Consider the following 18,240-nt stretch of genomic DNA (forward strand, 5'->3'; position numbering starts at 1 on the left):
AAAAAAAAAAAAAAAAAAAAAAAAAGTATGGATACTAGAGTTAGGGTACCTGGATTCAGTTTCTTAGAGAGGTCAAATCCTCTCTGAGCAGGTGACTTCTGATTGGAACCTGGATTGCTGGAGGAGCTGGTCATGCCAAGTTTAAGGAGAAGAGCATCCCAGACAAAGTAGGACCTGCAAGGGCTGCTACTAATCTGTGCCCCAGTGAAATACACATAGTCCAGGGCTACCAGGATTTCAACTCACATCATGAATTCCTTAATTACACTTTCGTGGTGCTAATTTGGCAGCATCATTGAAGGCTATATATATGCTCTCAGTTGACAGGAGTTTTGCAGTATCATCATCTGGTCATGTTCACCTGTGTTATGTTTCCTCTTGTCTTCTTGTTTGCCAATCTCTGTGCACACTGCTCCTTTCTGGACACTTTCCAGCTTTTCTCTGTCTGAGTACATCCGCAGGTAATGAAGCAGCCAACCAGAGTGCTGTTTTCCAACCATGGTGTCTGAGGACATTTTTTTTTTCATTTAAAAAAATGACTCCCCCCAAACAACAGCATAATACTGTGCTGCAAACCAATATCTAATTTTCTGTCTGCTATCACTTCTGGGCTTCTCTCCGTCATTGCAGCTTTCAGAGCTTCTCAGTCATGAAATAGCTGCATTTTATATTCTGTATTTCTGAATGAAGCAATGCTTTGAATTTTTCCAAGCTTCCCCATGCTTTATAAGCATGTGGCCTTGCACGGCTCTACTTTCTCTCAGTCCTTGTGAAATACTCCCTTGTATTGCTAGTATTGAGCAGCCTTGTTTGGCCTGTGTGCTTTACCCAGTGCCTCTGCCCCCTGCATTATTGGCTGTTTCTTTGTTCTGTTGATAAAAGACAATTAAAGGGACAGTAAAAGAAGAAGTTGGTGATCCCAGAGGGGCATATCCATGATACACATATAATGAAGAAAATACTAAATGAAGCCCAGGCATTTGAGAGGCTGCAAGCCTATATTCAGGTTCAGAAGCAATTCCTCTGCAGGTCAGTGAAGACCTCAAAATGTTAAATTAAGAAAATTTATGAGAAGCTCCCGAGCTCCAATTACTGTTGGGAATGGAAGCTGGATGTAATTGGAGGCAGAATCTGCCTTTTATAGTAAGGTTTGTGCCGCTTGTGTTATATACGCTATCGGTATTATATGAAACACAAGCCCAGGAGTGTCGGCTGAGTAAATTGGCCATAATAAACCAAGGCTGCCACATGGAGGAGTGTGCAGAAAGTGTGGGCAACAACGTCAAGGGTTGACTCCCTCACTTCACTACTCCCCTTTTGCTTTTAGTTTTTTAAGTAACGTGTTCTCCCAGAGGAGATGTTACCAAGTTTATGTGCAGAGTCTGATATTTGCTATTCTCCATTTTTTTGGGGAAAATGTTCCTTTCAGGTGCAAGATATGCTGCTTTGGCTCAGAAACCAAATGGTCCATTACTGTCTCCTGGCAGAATCACAGCCATTGCTGAGTAACCTGCTTACCTGGACAGACTGCTATGAGACAGAAACCCTAGAAGTTGTGCTGGAGTTTGAGCTGCCCATCATCCCTCCTCCCTCTTTTCCTAGGGAAGGCGTGGGAAACGCTGATTGGCTAACTGGGAACCTTGATGTTGTCTCAGTCTCTTTGCAAATACTGCTGCTGCTAGTGATTATGACTGTGATAGTGATGACAAAAATAGCGAAACAGTAGCCGTAGAAGAAAAGGAGGAGGAAGGAGAGGAGGAAGAGGACAAGATATTGCTTTATATTAAACTCTTACATGGCCCAAGGCTAACTTAGGGATTTATGGCTATTCAATTCTGATGTTCTAAAACAGCTTTTGAGGTAGGCTGTATTATTATCCTCATTTTGTAGATGAAGAAACCAAGACACAAAGATATTTAGTAATTTGTCTAATTTTACAGAGCCAGGCTTCGAATCTGGTGGTCTCACAGGAGAGTCTGTGCTTTAGCTGACTGCACTAGGAATTTTTCAAGTTGAGCACATGTCAGCGTCATCTGCAGGGCTCCTGCAAACAATCTTACTGGGCTCCGTCCTCAGAGTTTGTGCCTCAAGTTCTGGGGGGGCACATGAGAACTTGTAGGTCTAACAAGTTCCTTAGTGATGTTGCTGCTGTTGGGCTGGAAATCACACTTTGAAACCACCATCCTATGCTACTTTTGTAAATGCTTATGATGTAATTACAAGCCTACTGGGAATGAAATTGAGAAAATCCTGTCCTTCCTACAGCTGTTGCTCATCCTGTTGTTCCTTGTCTTTCTCTTGAGGCCACTGTGCACAGCACCTCTCTGTCGATGAGCCCAACTCTTTGCTCCCTGCCTCATAATTCTTGCAGAGATCCTCTAAACTCCCCCTGAACATCCAAAGGCTACGATTGTTCATAGCACAGTGAGGATGCTGTGTGCTGTGATGAAATTTTGTTGGCAGTTTGTGTGAAGAAGGAGAAAAGATGATAACTTGAGTGTAAAGTTAAAAGCAAAAAGAAACCCTACAGGAATTCCCGGAAATTGTATGAGGTAGTTATGCATTTGCAGAAATAGGTGATCACAGAAGGAATAATCATATATGAAACAGCCAGGTAAAGGGACCACTTTTTAGAGCTACAACAGCTCAAGAGACCTAAAAAGTTGCTAAATTGATGGTTTTCAAACTTGAGTGTGCATCAGAATCATTAAGAAGTTAAAAGAGATTGTTACCCACTTGGTCAGTCAGGGAGAGCACAGGAGCCTGCATTTCTCATAAGAACTTAGGTAACACTAATGCTACTGGTGGGGGTACCTCACCTTCAGAGCCAGTAGTGTAAGAAGTCACATAATCTTTTAAAAGTCAAAATAGCGACCATTTCCCAGAGAGAGGTGCTGCAGGTCAAGCCTCAATTTCATTTCATCCGGATCCTCTTTGCCCATGAGGAGTAGTCTCCACAGCTGGAATGTTACCAACTTAGAACTTAGAATTACCAGCTTAGAATTCAGCTAGTTACCCTGGAGGTCAGGTCAGACTGAGATCATTTATTTACTCAGTAAATGTTTTCTGAGGCTTGCTTTGTTAAGGTGTTGGGGCTAAGGTTATATAGATGGTTCAGAGATGAAAGTGATAGAGGAAGCACCTGTCCTCTTCAGGAAGTTTAGTGTTTTATAGGGAAAAACATATTAGGATAATGACACTGAACGGGTTGTAAGTGTAGAACTGGCAAAACTGTGCCTAGAGGAAGGAGAGTCCTGCTTAGTCGTGGATGAATGAAGAGGCATCCACAAGAAAGTCCTGTTTCAGTGAGGCCAGGAGAATGCCTTTTGGAGTGTACACTGTTCAGGAGAGCAGAAGGAAGTGGTCCTTTGGCATAGGTGGAGAGGGAGGCAGTGTAGGACTACTGGAACAACTAAGATAGTATGGAAGTTGAAGCAGAATGAGTGAAAGTGAATCAGAAGGTCCCAAACCAGGAACATTTCTAAATTGCAGTTATACCATTTCTGCCCTGGGCCTTATAATTACCCACCTATGTTCAAAGACTCCTGAAAGGAGAAGTGGGAGAAGGTCTGCCCCAGGCTGGGGTCAGAGTGTGATTCTTCTGGCGTGAGACCTGAATGATCAAAATGATACTGTGAAGGGCTGTAGATAAGGAGGGCTTTAGGAAGAGAGAAATAAACAAATGCAAAGGCATTCAGGTGTGGGGCGATCAGAATGGAGCAAGCTCAAGAAACAAAGAACTTGGTGTGGCAGAAGCTTGATGGGTAAAGGGGGAGGACGTGAAATGAAATTGGGGGCAGAGGTGGGCAGAGGCCGTGAAGAGCTTCCCGAGTCATGATTAGGAATCAAGTTTTATTTCCATCACATTTCTATGCAGGCACAAAAACGGTGAAGAGGGAGAGAAAAGGAAGGCCGGATTACCATGAGTTTTCTAGGCCTCGAAAGTAATTGACAGTGTGAAATAGAAAGAAAATGGCTAAAGGGGGAAGTGGTAAGGGGAGGAGAAAGGAAATAAGGGAAAAGAAAAGGTGAAAAACTGGAAAAAATGGAAATGAAGTCTTTGTGAATAGGAAAGGGTGAAGGGGGTGAAGGGAGGGCAGGGGAATGGGGAAAAATAAGAATCAAGATACATCATGTAAAGGTACAAGACCTCAATGACAAATGTAACTGTATTGTTTGCTTTGAATATACCAATAAACTAAATGGGGGAAAAAGAAAATAATTGTGGATTTTATTTCTACTAAATTTGAAACAGAAGAGCGTCCTGGTATGACATATGTCTTGTATTTTTTAATTGAGAAAATTTTAAATTGCATTAAGATACATATGACAATCAGGAGCAAGACAAGGATGCCCACTATCACCACTTCTCTTCAATATAGTTCTGGAAACATTAGCCACAGCAATTAGACAAGAGAAAGAAATTAAAGCAATAAAGATAGGAAAGGAAGAAGTTAAACTATCATTATTTGCTGATGATATGATACTCTACATTGAAGATCCAAAAAACTCCACCAAAAAACTTCTAGACTTAATTGACAGATTCAGTAGAGTATCTGGATACAAGGTGAATACCCAAAAATCAATAGCCTTTCTATACACAAATAACAGACAGACGGAAAGAGAAATAAGGGAAAAAATTCCTTTTACAATAGCATCCAAAAAAATGAAGTATCTAGGAATCAATCTAACAAAAGAAACAAAAGATCTCTACACTGAAAACTACAGCACTCTGAAAAAAGAAATCGAAGAGGATATAAAAAAATGGAAAGATATCCCCTGCTCCTGGGTAGGAAGAATCAACATAGTGAAAATGGCCATACTACCGAAACTGCTATATACATTCAATGCAATGCCAATTGAAATTCCAACACTATATTTCACAGAACTAGAAAAAAGAATCCAAAAATTCATTTGGAACCACAAGAGACCTAGAATAGCAAAAGCCATTATAGGCAACAGTCACATGGCACCAGGTGTAACAATTCCCAATTTGAAACTATACTACAAAGCCACTGTGATAAAATCAGCATGGTACTGGCAAAGAAATAGGCCTGAGGATCAATGGAACAGACTGGAAGACACAAAAACAAATGCAGATGTACTCAGCTACCTCATCTTCGACAAAGGAGCTCACCATCCTCAGTGGAGGAAAGATAGCCTCTTTAATAAATGGTGTTGGAAAAACTGGATATCAACCTGCCACAGATTAAAATTAGACCCTTATCTTTCGCCATGCACTAAATTAAAATCCAAATGGATTAAAGATCTAAATATTAAAACAGAAACATTAAACTTGCTGGAAAGTAAGTTAGGCAGAACTCTGGAAGACATTGGTATAGGAAAAGACTTTATGAACAAATCCTCAGTAGCACGGGAACTAGCAGAAAGAATCAACAACTGGGATCTCATCTTACTAAAAAGCTTCTGTACTTCAAAAGAAACCATTAGCAGAACTAAGAGACAATCTACAATGTGGGAAAAAATTTTTACCAGCTGTACCTCAGACAAAGGACTATTATCAAGGATATATAAAGAACTCAAAACAATCAGTCCCCCCAAATATAAAGACCCGATTCAAAAATGGGCATCCGAAATGAACAGACATTTCTCAGACAAAGAAGTAAAAGCAGCAAGAAGATATTCGAAAAAATGTTCCACATCACTGGTCATTCAAGAGATGCAGATGAAAACAACACTGAGATTCTACCTCACCCCACAAAGAATGGCTGCTATCAAGAAATCACACAATAACAAATGTTGGCGGGATTGTGGGGAGAAAGGAACCCTTCTCCATTGTTGGTGGGAGTGGAGACTGGTGCAACCACTATGGAAATCAATATGGAGATACCTCAAAGAGCTTGGACCGGAGGTTCCATTTGACCCAGCCATCCCTCTGCTGGGTATCTTTCCAAGAGAACTAAAAGAATCATATCACAGAGAAGTATGTGCACCCATGTTTATAGCGGCACAGTTTGTAATAGCTAAATCTTGGAAATAGCCTATTTGCCCATCCGTTGGAAACTGGATAAAGAAGTTGTGGTTTTTCTATAAAATGGAATATTACTCAGCCATAAAGAACGAGAAAATAGATTCATTCATAGCAAAATGGATACATGTTGAAGATATACTCCTAAGTGAAATAAATAAGTCACACATGTGTAAATACCAAATAGTTTCCCTGGTGTGAATAATCTGCAACAATGCATAAGATTCTAATAAGATTACTGACATTGAGAAATGGGAAGAAAGGAGCTAAAGGGAAGGTGTGATGGGTCGGGGAAGAACAAAAAGGGAAAAGAAAAAAATGTGAGAGAATGAAAAGACGAAAATAAAGTGTTTGTAGATGGGGAGGGGAGGAGGGGCTGAAGGGAGGGCAGAGGTAAGGGGAAAAAATGAGAATCAAGACTTGCCATGTAGAGGTACATGATCCCAACAATGAATGTAACTGTACTGTATCCCTAAAATGTACCAATAAACTCAATAAAATAAATAAATAAAAAAAGATACATATGACATAAAAATTACCTCTTAAATATGTTTAATTGTACAGGTAAATAGTTAAGTATATTATTTTACAACCATCATTACCACTTACCATCTCCAGAATTATTCTCATATTGCCAAATTGAAACTCTTTCCTATTAGACTGATTTATGTTTTTAAAGAACCTGTCTTCTAGAGGAGATGATCAGAGGGCATGAAGAGAAAGTATTAAGAGGGTAAGAGGAAGAGTTAGATTATTTGTAATTGTTCAGGCTGGAGATGTCAATAGTATCAGCTAGCTAGAAAAAGAACTTGAAATCCAGGACTTCTGACTCTAAGTTGGAATCCCTTTCCACTACAATGCCTCCCTTTGTCATTGTGAGGATCATTACTAGGACTCTGCCCTGAGTAGCAGTGGATTTACTTGCACATTCTTAAGATATTTTATGAACCTAATGATGCCTCTGATATCCCACCAGCTACCACTTACCAGGTTCTGAGTTATTGTCTGTTACTAGGCCCTGCCTATGCATCATAGAAATTGGGTATTTATTATCCCATAGCTAATTCAGAGATAGTCATTGGGACAAAACACTGAATGTTTAAAGAACTTTCATATTTTATCATCTTTTCCAAGTAATGGATATATGATTGGAAGTAATGGGAAAAAATGAACCTAAAAGTCTTACCTTTGCCCCCAGTTCTGAGACATTTGTCCACAGGGATCCTATTTCTTGGAGACTTGTCATGTTATGATAAAACAGTATCAACCCTGCAGTTATAGGAGATTAAAAGCAGATGCTCCATGAAATTTTGCATTCTAGGGACCTCATTTACTTACTCTGGTCCTGCACAGACCCTATACATTAGTATTGAGGGAATGGTGACAAGTATACCTAAGAATTTCTACTACTTTGTATTTGGTTAGGCTTACTGTCATCAGGACAATCTAGCTGTCACCCACAATTTGAAAGAGTAAAGGTTTGTTTTTAGGTCACGGTTCCAGAGGTTTCCATCCATTGGTCAGCTGCATACAGGTAAAATGAACATAATTCCATCACCTCTCCAGAGGCTCTTAATCCAGTCAGATTGACAATCAAGATTAACCAGCATACCTTGTGTTTTATTCAGCTTTCTATTTCTGTGACAGAATACCAGAGAAAATCACCTTATAAGGAGAAAAGTTTGATTTTTGCCCAGAGTTTTATTTTGGTTTCAGAGGTCTTAATCCATGTTCGCTTGACCCTGTTGCTTTTGGACCTGTGGAAGGTAGAGCATCATGGTGGCAGAATATTGCAGAGGAGATTGTTCACCTCGTGATGGTTGGGAGGCAAAAAGGAGAGAAGGAAAGTACCCAAGGTCCCAGCATCCCATTCAAGGTCACTCCCCTAATAATCTAACTCTCTTCCACTAGGTTGCACCTTGGAAAGGTTCCACCTCCTAGCAGGGACATGAGCTGATAAACAAACCTTCAATATATGGCCTCTGGGGAATATTTAAAATCCAAAACATGGTATCTTGGATCATCATTGAATTAGAAAGTTTTTCCTCCCACAGAGTAGCAGACACCAGATATAACACTATCCTTAATGCCCCAGATCCAGCTCATGGTATGGTCTAGCCTGGATCCTTCCATTTACTTTTCACCTGAGCCATCATGAAGATGATAAAAACAGGACCATATTTGTCATCACCACTGACAGTTACAGATGGACCCAGGTTCCAAAATGGTGACATTTTGGCCAAGTTTCTTAGTTTGGCCTTAGCTTTTTCTCTCCCAAGATTGAAGCTCAGAACATTATCTCTGATGAGCCTTCTACTTTAAATTCTCTCTTCCTCTTTCACATTCTGTTTTCTTCTTCCCCAATATTAATAACTCTTTACTAAACAGAGGCTCTTTGGCCAGGTCAAGGTATGAAACAGCCTCAACTAATTCATTTTTTCCTGGAAGTGTGTCCTGCAGTGTGCTCTGAGATGCCTGATGGGTACCACTGAGTACACTGAAAGGAGGATGGTGCTTGTACTAAGGCAATTCTGTTTTGAAAGTTGGCTTATATATATTTTGGAGTCATTTAGGTAGCTTTGATTTATGGTTAAGTTTTCATGAAAATTTTTTTTCCTGTTTGCTCATGTGGAGCTACATGTGATGTGGCCTGAAGGTACCCTAGTGTGGTGGCATCATAGACCTTCGCATGCCTTGTGGTGGGTACTGAGCCTCTGCTGTCTCTGCTACTGTGACTTTATTGACCACTGAGCTTGCTTCATTCACCCTTTAGCAGTATCAAACTGGAGGCTCATACTAGTTGGACTTCTCTACCAACTCAGTACCTGAAACATTTACTAAGAAACTGGAGAAGATGGTAGTGTTTTTGCCAAAGAGATACTGAACTATATTCAACTCTTTCTCTCAATTTAGTAAACTTGCTCTTACATTTTTCACAGTTTTTGAAAAGATGATCTTGTCATGTTCCATCAGTATCAAAATGTTACATCTGCAGACCCATTTTTTTTTCTTTGCTTTGGGCAGATATCGAGAAGGATCAACACTGTGGGCTTTTGAGACAAGGCATGCTATTTAATTTAGGTACATGGGATTCACCCAGTCTTCTCTTCTGATTCTGTGTTTTATCTTTTTCCTTTATTTTTTTCTCTTCAAATACAGCTGAAAGAGAAAAGCAAGACTTCCATCAATTCAGCTACTCATTCCAACTTAGGCAGTCATTCACAGTGACATAAGGACGGGTGCAGAAAGGTGTCTACCTTCCGTTTCCCCAGCTGTCCAGGGCAGTGTCTTTCCTTAGGTGCAGCATCTCTTGAAATAATTTTAACTCTAAGTTCAGACTAAATTTCATTTCAATGCCATATGAGCAATGAAAAAGAAATAAAAATGCAAATGCTACATTAGACTACATTCAAAGTAGACATTCCGCATTAATGCTGTTTACTGTCCATTTAGGTTGTGTGCAATTCATTATCTGAAATAATTTATAGCCAACGGTCTGTGCACAGATGTCAGTGTCTGATAACATTTTCCCTTTGCTCAGAACTGCCTGGACAATGAGAGCATGGAGCCTGTCATCTCAGCCGTGCTTCAGATCCTGAGGCAGTGCTACCCCAAGAGTCCCCTTCCCTTGATCACAACCTGCAGTGCCTATGCCTTCCCGGTCCCTGGGAGCATCCCCTCTGTACCCACCTGTGGCCCAACCGAAGGTAAAATAAGAAGACAGCCATGATCTTTGAGTGTCACATTTTAAAAATAGGGCAGAGGATTGCACATAAAAGTAGAATCAGTTGTTTTACAAGGTCAACCATGATTGTCTAATAATCTAATTAGAGACACATATGAAAAAGCAGTTTTCTATAAACAGGGTGAAGAAACAGCAAGATCACTTATTTTGTCCTTAATTATTAACTGTTGCCATTTTGCCTGGTAGCTATCGAATGCCTGTACAGTCATCTCAGCCAATTAAAAAAAAATCTATTCACAATTCTGTGAGTGAGCATCTCTACCATGCTGACTAGTGGTGGAATTAATTTGCCCTAAGGATAAAGCTGAAATAAAAATTTTGCTGTTTACAACCCCATGTTTCTCATATTGGGATATTTGAAAGTGTCTGACTATTTAACCTCCAGGAAAATCTTAAGGTCAAGAGATTCCAGTGCTCGTCAGGCCTGTCTTTCTACCATGAAACAGATTTTCCATGGGCACAATTTCCCCATAATAGTACCAGATGCTTTTTAAAGACACAGATGACTTTTTTCCCCAATACATTTTTTGGGGGACTCAGTCAAGGTAGTATCTAAGTTAGAAAAAAGTTGCTTGCATATGATCTCTAAACTTTATACAATGTTAGTTGCATAAATTCCTCCAAATTCTGTTGGTGGAAAACCAGAGCAGCATTTGCATTCATTGTGAGAGTTCATGAGACGTCACAATCCGGGGCACCCAGTATCTGTGTGCACAGCACTTACACATAGTAGGAGGCATCCGAGTGTGTTTGTTCAGGAATACCGTGCACTTAATATGTTCCTTATTTGTGAGAAGAAGAAATATCCACCCCTTTTGTGTAAATCACAGACAAATAAAAGTCTCATTCATTTACTCTCCTTTCTTCTCATCCAGAGGATTTTGAAGAGGATGGTGATGAAGAAATGGACAAAGACTCAGATTTGGAAGATGTGAAAGAGCAAGTAGGTACACCAACTCTTGCTTGCAATGATCTCCATATTCGTACCATGCCAAGGAGGATAGTACTTCCAGTGTTTGTCAAAGCCCAGGGTAAAATTTTAAGCATTTACTTTAACACTGTCATTCCAGAAATGCTCAAAAAATGCAACTACCGCCATTGATTTCCCACTTGACATTTTCATCTTGAAAGATTTAGTACATTGTCTCTCTGTAAAGTCAGAGCTGTCGATTATTAAGACTCTAATATTCCATCAGGATGAGCTTTATGTAGACACTTAATGCTGAAGGTTGTTATACTTAATAAATGTATGTGAACCCATGAAAAGGTTTTCTACTAGAGCTCACCTATCTTCATAAGTCACTCTTCTTACCTGCCCCTTCTACACAGGGATGTGATCATCCAATCTCATTTATATCTGCATGAACTGTTCTCCTGAGTTGCAAAGTGTACTGCCTGGCTAATAAAGAAGGGATGCTCTCGGTCCCTATCCCATAATAGTTTGTATTGTAGAACAGAGGTCAGGAAGTTTTCTATAAAAGGTCAGCTAACAATTATTGTAGGTTTTCTACCCCATGAAGTCTTTGTCATGACTATTCAAATTGCCGTTGCAGCATAAAAGTGGCCTCTGACAGTGCATGAATGATTGTGTATGGCTGTGTCCCAGTAAAACAGGCAGTAGGATGTAGTTTGCTCACTGCTTTTCAACACGGGGAGGCTGAATCTTTTCAACCCTATTGGCATTTTGACTAGATATTTCTAGTTTGCTGGGGCTGTTTTATACACTGTAGGATGTTTAGTAGCACCCCTGACCTCTATCCACTAGATAATAGTAGCATTCTCCCCTTTGTCCTTAATACATGAACTAAAAACATCTGCAGGAATTACCAAATTCATCTCTAGTTGAGAACCACTGCTTTTGAATAATGATAATTTGTCTATCAGTTATGATTTTGTCTTAATTTTTGTTGATATGCCTGGATTTGGGCAAATGCCTTCAAATTATAGTTCTCTGATTTTGTCATCTGTTAGATAAAACTAAAAAGAGAATCTTACTTTTATTACTTTGCAGTGGATAAAAAGCAAGTCTAAAAACTATCTTCCCTTCCCTTCTGCCCTCCCTCTTTCCTTCCTCTCCTTTCATCTCTCCCTCCTTTCCCAATTCTTCCTGCCTCCCCTCTCTCCCTAGAGAGAGAGACTTTTGAATTTTCTATTGTGATAATCACTGACCTTGCTGCTGGTGGTGGCAGACATTTAAAGACTATCTCTTAGCCATATCTCTGGGATCAGACTACTATTGACAGTCTGGAGCGCACAGGGTTTTGTTGATAAATAGAATCATTTCTGAAGTCATCAGTAGCAAATTGGTTCTTTGCAGTGGCTAAGCGACACAGGCCTATGGAGTACGTGCCAAATTATTTGAATAACACTGGGCTGCTGCAGCCATTCATCACTGCCATTTCCCCTCCCTTTTGCTTGCTCTTTGATAACTGAATGTCTGCTGTAGTGTCAGTTGCCTCTTGTATCTGATGCGAGGGACAAGGCGTATGGCAGGGCCTGAGTTCACACAGCGTGGGAGGGAGGGCTCTCTGAAATACTCCTTGGTGCTCGCTCCGTGGAGAATGGTGGGGCAGAGGATGGTGGGGTAGGGTGTGGTGTAACCTAAGAAAATATACAAATACAGCTGGAAAAGAAGCACAAGAAAAATTGGTAAGGGCCTGGGAACTCTTCAAAAGCCTTCAAGCCAGGCAGATAATGAGAAGTCAGTGTGAGAGCATGATTTGTAGAGAAACTGAGGGAGAATCAGAACCAGGGCTTCACTCTTGGGCATGGCAAGAGCAGGGGGATGGGTACTGCAGCACCTTGCTTTACCTTTGGTGAACCCCAGAGCTTTTGCTTCCCGGGCTGTGGACCTTCTTGTCAGGCATGTGTGTGTGTGTGTGTGTGTGTGTGTGTGTGTGTGTGTGTGTGTGTGTGTATTATACATTATATTCACAGAACCAACCCAGGCCTTTAACCTCTGGCATTTTCATTTGAAAATCTCAACTAATAATTGGGAGCAACCTCTCAGCAAGAATGATTAAAAGGAATGTTTATCTGCAAAAGAGTCTTGAGAATGGAATGCTGATTGCAGTGGTTTGATTGAAAACTGTCAAGGTCAACAAAAGAAAAGACAAATTCACAACAAATAGAGACAAAATGTTGGCTACGTTTTTTCTTTATGTACCCAAATAGTAGATTTGGGTAAACTGAGGAGGAGTATACACAGTGAATGTAAGCTCTGTCTTCCTTTCACATTTCCTTTCCCCCCTCTTTGCTTCTTTTAACATTTATTCTATCAGGTACTTTCTTGTGTATGATTCATGTGCAACACTCTTAAGTTTTTGGGAAATATGATACAAAAACAAACATAGTTTTTATCATCCAAGAGTTCACAGTCTAGTAAATCGAGGGGCTGTCCCTACTAAAGTTTCAAATTAGCACCTTCAGACTTGAACTCAGATATGAGGGAGATAAAAGACAATAACCAAGAGGTCTAAACTAAGAAGAAAGGACCAGAAAGCATTCTTTGGATTGGAGGTGGATATCAAGATCCTGAATGTCTGGTTTGCTCTAAGGACACAGAAGCAGGTCCATCTATAGACAAGTATAAGTGTACTGAAAGATATACACCAAGAGGTGAGAAGTCAGCTGAGTGTCTAGAGATTCTGAAACTAAGCTCCAGACCTTTGAAGACTGAAAACAAGTCTCTGTCACAAGTAATCTACTTTGCCTTGTACCAAGAAAGAAGCCATTGAGAATCTCGAAGAGAAGCACCAGACAAATGACTGGGTCTGATAGTATTACAATAAAACTTTCTTTACAAAAACAAGCGTAGAGGCATAGTTGCTAACTCCTGCTAAATGAGTCACTTAGCCACATGTGGAATTAAGTAGGCTGCACCTCATGGGTTGCTCCTTTACCCTAGACATACCAGTTGAATACTCTTTGGTGGGAGCACTCTTCTGGGGGCTAACCATACTGCATTTCAATTGAGATCACCTTGGGCCATGACTGGAGGGAAGCAGAAACTGGTAGATGCAGCTGGAAAGGACAAGAGTGGTAGCTATGGAGTTTGGGCCTGGAGTGCATTGAATCTGAAAATAACATTAAAGCAAACCTATGGGATTTATTTTTTTTTTAATTTGAAATTTGCAGGACTATTATGCAAGATGGGTAGAATATTATGTTTTCTTTTTTTCCCCTTGATCAGAAATAGAAGCATTTATTTTCCACATTTATTTGATTTAGGTCTTCAGGACTACCAGGTTTTTCTTTATCTAATCAAATATGTTTCTAAAACATAAAGTAGATTTTCTCACCTATTTTAGCAAGGGAACTTTATCTAGAGCATGGAAAGATGGAGACTCTACTCTGATTCTCTGTAAGACTCTACAAGTCTTAAAAAACATACATGTGTTTAGAGGAGAGCCACCAGGATCCTTGAATTATTACACAATGATGATGTAGAAGAAAAAAATAAAATGACTTGGATTATTCAACTGTATTGAGAAAAGACTGGTGATACTTGGTAAATTTTTAAATGTACAAAGAGATAAAAGTGTAGCAGGAGAATACACACTATTCCCTAAGACCTGTAAGAATTGTTATAATTTCTCTGCTTCTTCTCCTCAAATCTCATCTGTGTTCTTCCACTTGGGTTCTATGTTTCAGTTACTGTCTTTTTGTAAGCAAATTTAAACTGCTTCTTCTGCTACCGATCCTGTTCTTTTAGAGTTGGCTCTTTTTGTCATTTAGGCCTTGTTATACCAGTAGTCTCACTGCGTGAGGACTTGTTAGGTTACCCCGTCCCATACCTCACTCTCAGTCACAATCACACACCCTGCTTCCAGTGCAATCACTGTTGGAAATGGCCTTATTCATTTGTGTATCATTAACTCTCTTCCTTCTCTCACAAGAAGGCACATTCCATAGGAGCATGCATCTTTGCTTGTTCTGTTATCACTGATTCCTCAGTATCTAGGAGAATACTTATTCATAGTAGTTGCTCATTAAATGTTTCTGAAAAGCATGAAGGAACTAAACAGCAAAGGCAGATAGGTGAAGAGGGATGATAATTACAATGAAGTTAATGATAGCAGTGGATAAGATAAAGCATTTCTTTGATCACACTTTACTGTTCATGGCTTATCTCATTTTATATAAATTATTACTTAATTTCTTATGAGAGCTGATAGATAGTGACCTAAAGGCTGACAAAAGTCATATATCTTCTTTTTTTGTATTTAAAAAACACAATCTAGTGCAATAAATCCTCCAGTGGTCAGGCTAGCATTATAATCTGAAGGCAAGGAAACACATGTAATTAAGAAGCACATACGAGTAGTGTCTTGATGCCTTCCAGTGGAGATTTTGTGATTGTCAGATGTTCTTTGAATATTTCATTGTAGGACAAGGACTTGGAAACTGACGTGGAAAAGCTGAACTTCAGACCTGGTCTTGACCGACCTGAAGAGGAACTGAAGCAGTATGAGGCCATGTGTCTTGAGCTCTCCTATGGCTTTGAGGTGCGACGTGGGCTGTGGTTCTGCTCCTTGGTGGTGCACGGTGGGTTCTTTGCAGAACCTGGGAGGTCAAACAGAGGTGTCCAGATGGGAAGCATTTTATTGTTAGTAGCATGCTTCTGGGATCCTTCTGAAGGAAAAACAGAAAGCCAAGCAAAAACGTGAGAAAAGTGGCCAGTCTGGGATGCATTTAGGGGTCCTACAGTCTGACATGTAGGGTGCAGTTAGAAGGTGGGTGCACGTTACTGCCTATGGGCTATTAGGCAATGTCCCCTGCTCCATGAATTGAAAAGCTAGTGAAAATTTTGGTGATTCATTTGTTCTCTCACCCAAGTGGGAAAGTCATCAGATGTGAATTTCTAAAGTTGGTTCTCCTCATTTCAGGCTTTATTAATGGAAACAACCTGGGAACCTTAGAACCACAATGGTATTCTAGTGTCTACTTGTTGCTTACTGCTGTTGCTACTAACTAGATTTTAGACTTTCTTTTTGATCTCCATTATTTTCTTATGGCCCTTGATAAGAAATGAGTTTAGTCACATCAGAGGGTAGCTAAGGAGTTGTGTAGAAAGGAGTTGACAAGTATAGTAAAAGTTTCTATGAAGGAAATATTATTTCATTATAAGGAGGACTTAAAATAATTAGAATTATCATAAAGAAGAGTAAGGGTTTCAAAGAGGCTCTTGTAAATGTAGATTGAACCAAACGGTAACTTAGTGAGATAGTGGTTCAGAAAGCTTGCATGGACTGTACAGAGTTGTACTAGACCCACCCAAATCCCCTTCCACAAGCAAGCTTGTGTGATTTTGCTGTGAATTTGACTCTTGATGGTTAGTTAATCTTTTCTTGGCTAATCATGCAGAAAACTGCCTTGATCATAGGATTTATGCTTAGCTCTGTTTCCAGAGGGTAAGGACAAGGATCGAATTGTATTCTTTACCTGGAAGGAAACACTGACATATTCTTTTCCATTTTAAACCCAAAGGAATTGGAGTTCAAACTTGGAAATGATATGAACTTGCTAGGCATTGAATCTGCCAATCACCACCACATTCCAACCACTGCCTCCCCAAAGCAGCATTACTTGAATAAGGACCAAAGCTCCCAGAGGAAAGAAAGAGAAGATACAGTCCAGACTTCTCTTCTGAGCATGGTGAAGACGGGGAGCTCCACTGCACATCTGTCCTCCAAAAAGAGACCTGTCATGAACACATACCAAAATGTGCACCCCAGTGGTCTTGGGATAATCTCTCTTGAAAATGATATCTCTGATATTCAGGATTTTCTGGAAGAGGACATGGAAGCCATTTCTTGCCCAGTGATGAATGCCTCCTTTTCTAATTCCACGAGGCCCAAAGAAACTGTTGAAATATTAATAGATAAGCTTCTGCACACACATCCCAAGCATATTCTCTTCCATGACCCCTATCTATATATGGCCAAAGCCAGAAGAACCAGGTCTATCTTGGATTTCAAGATGATAGCATTTCCTGACCTCTGGGGACACTGTCCACCTCCCTTTTCCCAGTCCATGTTGGAACGCAGACGTGGAGTTCAAAGGTGACAGTGCTACTGATTTCAGAGCTACCAAAACTACAAACTTTCCTCTCTCCAGAGACATTTCAGAATCAAGTGTGGGATGGTGGTAGGCATTTGTTTTCCAACAAAGAGTTCCTTGAATGACTCTGATATAATCCCTTTCCTCATATCCATTGCCAATCACAAACAGGGAAAGATCGTGCAGTTTTTACAAATACTGGCATCTTTTTTCAAAGGAAAATTTTCAGAAAAAGTGGGAACTATTTAGAAATCTCTTGTTTGTGCCAAATTTGTATCTGAATTTTTGATAACTGAGAGGAGGTGGTTTATTTTCATTCTACAGGCCCAGTCTTACAGACCCTAGCTTGATTTATGGAATGGTTTTACTGCATCAGGAAGAAGGGGCAGAGAAAAATAAAACACATCCCCCAGGGCAAAAAACACTGAATGATAGGTTATTTTCAGGATGCAGGAAGGAAAGAGCCTTGTCTTTGACTCAGCTTAGTGAGATTAAAAGGAAAACTAATAAAGGTGAGGAAAAAATATTCTCTGAAGGATAAAATGGGATGCATATGCTAAATGAATAGAACAAAGCATGGAGACCATAAAGTTTCATTCACTTATTCCATATTATCAGCAAATTGTTCTTTCACTACCAGATAGTAAATCCCAAGAACTGCTCCAACATAGGCATGTGGCTGACATCTCTTTCCTCATCTCCTGTGCATGAGCTACCATGCTCAGATTCCTGAGAAACACATAGTACTTCGGGGGTTGATCTAGCACAGATTTATCCTGGCCCAGAACATCCTTCCTCCCTGTCCAGGCTTCGTATCCACTTCACTGTCACCATCCTCCCACCCCACCCTCATGGACTGGATTGGAAATTCAAGAAGGGAATTGCCAGACCTCCTGAGAATCCTTCCTCTCTCTTATTTAAATCGCTCAGATATTGTTGTTCCTCAGTCAGAAAACTGGCCTGAGCCTTTTGAAGTAGATATAGCACGAGGAATATAAATGGCACAAGAGTAAAAAGGCTTCTTAGAGCCTCCCAAGCCTTCAGGATGCAAAGTAGTCTTTTTTTATTTGTTTGTTTTAATTGAGTTTATTGGTACATTTTAGGCACACAGTACAGTTACATTCATTATTGGGATCCTGTACCTTTACATGACAGGTCTTGATTCTCATTTTTTCCCCTTGACCCTGCCCTCCCTTCACCCCCTAATCATCAATAGTCTTAATGTCTCCCTCAAAACTGCCTCAATGCAAAGGACTCTGATACTAATACAACTAAAATGGTTATAGTACCTTAAATGCTCTTGAAAAAACTCATCCAAGCCAGGAATCCTCTAACTAGAAATATAACATCTTTGGTTTCTCTATTCCTATTGCACAGTGTAGTTTTGTTTCTTAATCAAAAAGAGGAGGGAGGACAATGTTGTTAACACCCCCTGAGCCCAAGA

The 18,240-nt window shown here is 40.1% G+C and overlaps 1 protein-coding gene across 1 annotated transcript in view; it reads left to right on the forward strand.

The window, feature by feature from the left end:
- Positions 1-18,240, forward strand: part of Agbl1 (ATP/GTP binding protein like 1) — a 702,610-nt gene that overhangs the window by 74,923 nt on the left and 609,447 nt on the right. Inside the window, exons 7-10 of the mRNA XM_033761003.1 lie at positions 9,531-9,696; positions 10,610-10,677; positions 15,125-15,241; positions 16,224-16,798. Of these exons, the coding sequence (XP_033616894.1) occupies positions 9,531-9,696; positions 10,610-10,677; positions 15,125-15,241; positions 16,224-16,798 (926 nt within the window). The remainder of the gene's footprint in view (positions 1-9,530; positions 9,697-10,609; positions 10,678-15,124; positions 15,242-16,223; positions 16,799-18,240) is intronic.

Source organism: Fukomys damarensis, unplaced genomic scaffold (assembly GCF_012274545.1).
Source record: "Fukomys damarensis isolate Sample0158 unplaced genomic scaffold, DMR_v1.0_HiC HiC_scaffold_7, whole genome shotgun sequence".
Lineage (NCBI taxonomy): Eukaryota > Metazoa > Chordata > Mammalia > Rodentia > Bathyergidae > Fukomys > Fukomys damarensis.